We start from the raw sequence: 6552 nt of genomic DNA, 5'->3' as shown, positions 1-6552 counted from the left end.
AGTCCTTTCACCCCCCAAGAGCTGTCTTCCTGTTCACCTCCATTTACTTTTGGACTTGGAGCCAAATAAGCCTGTGGCTTAGCTCTAATCACAGCTGTGTACTTTTGTCATTTTTCTGAGCTGTGAAAACGTTTGTTTTGTTTTGAACCGGCTATGCTTCTCTCTCTTTCTCTGTACCTCTGTCTATCTATCCCTCCCTCCCTCTTACCCTTCCTTCCCTCTCTCTTTCTCTTTGTCTCTCTTTACATACTTCATCTATGATGCAATGTATTTGGAGCAGAGGAGGTAAATAAAAGGGTGATTTATTGATTCATCTTGACTGGAAATTTACTTAAACTTTTCTAGGATTTGTCTACTCGCAAGGAATGAGAGAAAGAAGAAAACAGGGAAAGCGTTCAGTTCCCAAAGTAGCAAAGTGGAAAAGTTAATTATAATTACTGCCTATTCTCCCTTAATAGGCAGGGCCCTTATTCGTACTTTCTTAGTATCTAGCATCCTCCACCCTCACCCCAACCTGCTTCCTTCTCCTCACCCCAATTAAAACTTCTGTTCTCTGAAGAGTCATCAGTATTCAGCTCCCTGTCAATTAGTCATGTAATTAAAGTATCGAAACTAAATTGTAAATAAAGCTATAAACCCAATAAGTCTTCAGCCAATATGTGGGCATATTTTTTGTGTGAGTAGTGGTGGAGAGGAGATGACCTCAGCTACATGCCTATTCTTACAATCAGACAAAGGCCCAGGTAAAGCCTGAAGAGCCTCCTAAATGAAAGTTGTCCAACTGAAGTAAGGAGTCGTATCATTCTGCTGTAACTAAGAGCTTCTGCTAGGAAGAAGGGCCAACATGGAGAACAGGGTTTTCTAAGGCAGGGTCAAAATGGGATGCACATATATATATACATGTGCTTGTGTGTGTGTCTCCGAGTGTGGATGTACACATGCATGCGCTACTGAGCTCCTACCCAAAGGGATAAAACCAGAAGTTTCACCTAAAGGGCTTCCAGTTAACCATCTGGAAATATTTGGGAATTACTGATAAAGGACCATAATTGCTCCATGATTGTTATTTTTGTTTTCTATAAAGATTACCAGTAAATATCTAAATTAAACTAAAAGGGCCCAAAGGCCTATCTTTAAGAGCACCAAGGGTAAAGCTTGACAGTATAATATATTCCATTGGCAGACTTGGGGAGGAGAAGGATCTCAACCAACAGAGTAGTGGTCTGCTGCTAAAGGTTAAAAGACAAAATGAATGTCAGGGACCTTCTGCAAGGAAGAAGTGCACGGAATCTAGTTTGGGCTTGAAAGGGAGTTTTAGCCATCAGTAGATCTGTGTGATTGCCTGAAAACACTGCTCTCCCCCTCCCCACCCCATCCACTGCTGTTGAGTCGATTTAAACTCATAGCAACCCTATAGGATAGAGCAGAACTCCCCATAGGGTTTCCAAGGCTGTAAATCTTTACAGAAGCAGATTGCCACATCTTTCTCCCATAGAGTGGCTGGTATGTTCGAATCAATGACCTTTCGATTAGCAACCAAGGGCTTAACCATTGGGCCACCAAGGATCCTTAGTCTTACAGGTCATATAAAACATGAAAAATATTTTTAACTTCATCCTACATATATACTTATGCTGAAGTCCTTTAGCCCCAGTTGGCTCAGTAAAACATAATTGATGCTTAGGGAATCAACTCCCCTTATCTAGAGTCACAGACATAGGGTCACAGTTTTGTATCAAATTTTAGGGAGTTTGTGGATGCCTAGTTTAAGGTTTCTCAATGCCTAGGGAGAAGCAGCTGTTTTACATAATAGACTGTAATGGTTTCAAATTTCTAATTTTTATAGGAAGTGGTACCTAATAGAATCCCCAGAATCCACCCAGCACCACTCAAACTCCTTTAGGTGATAGGTATTATCTCCATTGATGTTCATTCAATTTCTGGTAGTGGTCTCCAATTTAGATTCAACAGTATCGTCCAAGTCCAAATGCCTTCCATCTTGAGTGTGCCCAAAGCCATAGTTAATAAAGAAAGTTCCAAACAGAATTAGGTGACATTCTTTTCTAGCTTTTCTGCGAAATCCTTAATGCCCAAAGAGACCTCTGGTCCACAAACTCCATTTATTGCCAGCTTATTTCATTTCTAAACGCTGCTGTTTTCTTTTAGAAATATTTTCTTAAATGAGTTCTCATTAGTTTCTTTGTGAATATCACATGTATTTTGGATCCAACACACAAAGCACATTTCATCAGCTTTAATATTGTCTCCCTCGGTAATGGACATGATATTAGGAGGGTTTCCTAGAATCTTCACAATCATTCTCAACTTTATTAGATGCTTCCTCCCCCGTTTTTAAGACAAACAGTAGAAAGGTTTTTCCTAACATCATCATAGTCCTGCATTTGGTCTCTCTTCCTTATTTTGAGATTCCACCTCAGGCCCTGACCCTTCATCTTTAGCAGTAGTCACTGGACCAACCCCCAACCTTGACTTCTCTGTGGGAATCACAGTGATGTTTTGGTCAGGTCAAGAATATCTGGAAGTTGAGGTGAGGTTCCGTAGATGGATGGTCTTTTGGCGTTTAAAATTCTTACTCACCCTTCAATACTCATTCAAAAGCCCTCTTTTCAGTGAAGCCCAACTTCTTCTCCCTCAGCAGAGTTACATTACCCTCCTGTGCTTCCACTGTGTTATAGTGTTTATCATACTGATTAGGACAAAGCTTGCACCTCCTGGATTCAAATCATGGTTCCACCACTTTCCGTGTGGTCTTGGACAACCTACTCAACCTGTCAAGGCCTCAGTTAATGATAGAACAGGTTAGTAAGTCCAAATTTTCTGACTCCAAAATCCATGCTTTCTCTACTGTACCACGTTGCCTTTCAATGTATAAATGTTCTGAAGAAGGTTAGTGCCCTCCCTTTCCAGAAGTGATTTCCGTTTCTATCCTTCTAGTACAGGGCAGGGGACTGACCCACCAGCAAACATGTATAAGAAGTCACCCCACCAGTTAAGATGATAGGTCCATAGAAGATTAGACTCCACGACATCCCTACTATGCCAATGAACTTGTGCCAGGAACAGGATGAGGCAGAGAAGGAAGCAGGCAGCTAGGACCAGAAGGAAAGATGTCAAAACCTGACAGTCTCCAATATGCCTCCATCCCCACCCCCAACTCTTCTGCTTCCAGAGACCATATGTATGGCAAGGATCAAAAGGAAGGTCATTTGGGGATTGGCTCAGATGGGAGAGAGAAAGGGGCTTCTACCCACGTATAGGTCGGCTAAGGTGTGTTCTATACAATAAGACAGGGTAAGCAGCTGGAAACTTGGTGTCATACTGAAGAAGAGAAAAGGGATTTAAAAAAAAGAGGATGAAAGCCCTATAGAGAAACATTGTTACCTTGACAGTTTTACCGTGGTATTACCCTGCCAATCTAGGTCTGTACCTGAGGTGAAGATGAGCATGGATACCTTCAGATCCAAGTTGGTAGTAATGCTTCCTCTTCTAGGGAGGCAAGCCCTGAAGAGCCAGCTGAGGCCAATGAGTATGGTGAAGACAGAGATGAGGAAGAAGGCCCTGGAGTATTGGAGGTAGTCTGCCAAGAAGGAGGGGAAAGGAAAGGCTTGGTTAGGCCAGTAGGGACCTACCCTTATGAAAGCCAGATAGTCTTAAGAGAAGGGAGTGAGGACAAAGGAGGATTGCTGTGTGGCATCAGGGGCACAAATAAGGATTCTCTTTCCTAGCTCTTCATTGATACCTTTAATTTCTTAAATACAAAGATAAAGCTTTCATTGTTAAACTAAAGATGATATATAAATACTCCTGGGCCAGTTAACACATCAACTTAGTTGTAAACTGGCTTATAAGAGGTGTTACCCCAACATCATAAGACTGATTAAAACTTTTTCTTATTTCTAGTTCTAATTCTAAAAGTAATGCATATTCAATAAAAGCATTGGAAAGACTAAAAAATACAAAGAAGCAGGAAGAAAATCAGCCATAGCCCCACTACCGAGAAGCAAGTATTGTTAACATATTATTTTATTTCTTTCTAGTATTTTTCTATTCTCTGTCACATAGTAGATATGATACTGGATATCATGTCTTTTTTTAAAAAAAGATCATATGATAAGGATGGTGCCTGGCTACCATTACTAAACGTTTTGGTCAAAGACACAATAACTAGATCCTGATCAAAAGGAGGAAAAATTTGGAACATACTTTCATATTCTTATGAATACCAGACTTACCGTACCCAGACTGGGTACTGACTGGGAGAACTCTCTAATCTATTGCCCTGAAATAATTGTTAAACCTTGAACTGAAACTATCCCTTGAAGTCATGTTTAAACTAAACAGTTTGGCCCAAATATTTGCCTTGAACATTGAGCCTTTTTAAAGAATATCTATGAGATCAAACTGACAACAGTAACTCTGAAGCATAGATGAAAAGTTTAGGAGGCAGTGAGTCTAAGCTAATGGTAAGCAATATGACTAGTGATGGTGAGACTGGTGACCCAGTATGAAGATTGAAACCAATGTCACTGAACTGTACATGTAGAAATTGTTGAATGGGTATAGGTTTTGTTGTATACAAAACACCCATTGCTGTCGAGTCAATTCCCCCCTCCCTCACATATATGGTTACCTGTGCAACATATTCATAACTAATCCCTTGCAAACATGGCCAACTATATTGCTGTTGCCTTTCTCCCTTAAGCAGAAATCCATGAGGCTGAGTGGGGTGCCTAGACAGGGTTTCTGTTCCCAATTTAAAAACAATAAAGATTTTCAATGAAGAAAAAACAATTATATGATAAGTTTTCTCCCAGATCACTGAACACCTGTTGTAAACATAATCTTTAATGGCTACAATATGTAATGGCTATCATATTAATTACTAATTAATTAATATCATATTAATATACTTTGCTCAATGATTTACTCATTGTTGGATTTGGAGTTTTTTTCTGTTTCAAATGTAGCTGGCATGTACAGGCCTTGTCAGCCTGTGACTACAAAATGAAGTCACATTTACTTTAATTCCTATATTATGATTTCAAGCCCTAATTTACTGTATTGATGGAAGTTAACACCCCAAAAATGTCTCCTAGTTGTTTCTGAGAGTCCCCCAAGGTCCTATTTCATATCTGGTTAAGAACAGTTCTGCTTAAGTTCTTCTGCTTAAAACCTTTACCCAAGTGCCACTCTCCTCCTTCTTCTTCCTTCATCTCTTGGCTCCAGGTCTCTGATATCTCTGGCTCTGCCACTGCGGATGGGATGGTGGTGAGAGAGCAAAGAGGGCATGCTAAACTTTACTGTTTGCTACCACATCCTTACTTGAAATAGATCTTTCCCTTAATTTCTCCAACCTAAGCTATAATTTTAGCAATATTTTACTGCAGATTTAAGAAATAGAGAGTAACTTACAATTACTAGTAGATAACAGTTTTTCTTAGATACAACAGACCCAGCAATATCCTCAATATCCTTTAGAGGGTGCCTCCTTGTCTAGCTTCTTTCCTATCTCAACGTGGCAGGAGCTGTTTATCTCTACTACTAAAAAGTTCTCTTTGTTCTATGCCTAAGAATCCAAGCTAGCTTGCAAATAACCCAGAGAGAACAAATGATGCACCAAGCTTATCCCAGTTAAGATCTGCCTTCCAAGTTTCATTTTGTTCTTTAGTACCTGCCACTTACTAACATAATCAGTAATAGTAATCTCCATTAAGAGAAATCACGCCCCTCATGGACTCCAGACTTTCCGGAGCCATGGAGGCTGGGTAAACCCCTGAAACTATTGCCCTGAGATAATGTTTAAACCTTAAACCAAAAATATTCCCTGAAGTCTTCTTAAAACCAAACGACAGTTTAGTTTAACTAATAAAATATGTCTGCCTTGAGCATTATGCTCTTTTAAGAACTATCTATATGGGATCAAAGTTACAACAGCAACTCAACAGATTAAATAGAAACCTTAGGGGGCAGTGAGTTTATGTTAATAAGAAGGAATAACTCAGAAAAGGAGGGTGAGAATGGTTGCATCTAAGAATGTAATCAATGTCACAGAATTGTACATGTAGACACTGTTGAATTGGTATATGTTTTGCTCTGTATATTCTCAACAACTATAACTAAATAAACAAATTTTTTTTCAAAAAAGAGAAACCACACCCCTAATCAGAGATGAGTTGCTCTGTGCTGCCAAAAGGTTAGCAACATCAAAACATGATAATCCAATAGCATCACATTTTCCAAAGACTGGGTAATTCAGAATTAGCAGAATACATAGCCAGTCAGAACCATCAGTCCAGATTGAGCTGCATGAAGCCCAGGGTAATAGGCATCTTTTTTTTTTATATGTTTTATTGTACTTCAGGTGAAGGCTTACAGAACAAATAGTTTCTCATGAAACAGTAGCACACATGTTGTTTTATGACATTGTTTAACAACCCCACAACATATTAACCCTCTAAATTCTCAACATTTTTTTTTTTTTGGTGAAAATACACATAGCCAAAGATACACCGTTTCAAAAATTTCTACATA

The 6552-nt window shown here is 39.3% G+C and overlaps 1 protein-coding gene across 1 annotated transcript in view; it reads right to left on the bottom strand.

The window, feature by feature from the left end:
• Positions 1–2388: 2388 nt before the first annotated feature.
• Positions 2389–6552, bottom strand: part of TMEM202 (transmembrane protein 202) — a 10436-nt gene continuing 6272 nt past the window's right edge. Inside the window, 3 exon segments of the mRNA XM_004374811.1 lie at positions 2389–2571; positions 2971–3110; positions 3449–3598. Coding sequence (XP_004374868.1) covers positions 2389–2571; positions 2971–3110; positions 3449–3598 — 473 coding nt within the window.

The sequence above is a fragment of the Trichechus manatus genome, unplaced genomic scaffold (genome assembly GCF_000243295.1).
Source record: "Trichechus manatus latirostris isolate Lorelei unplaced genomic scaffold, TriManLat1.0 scaffold00030, whole genome shotgun sequence".
Classification (NCBI taxonomy): domain Eukaryota; kingdom Metazoa; phylum Chordata; class Mammalia; order Sirenia; family Trichechidae; genus Trichechus; species Trichechus manatus.
The sequence above is the reverse complement of the archived record's forward strand: the minus strand, read 5'-3'. Positions and strand labels throughout refer to the sequence as shown.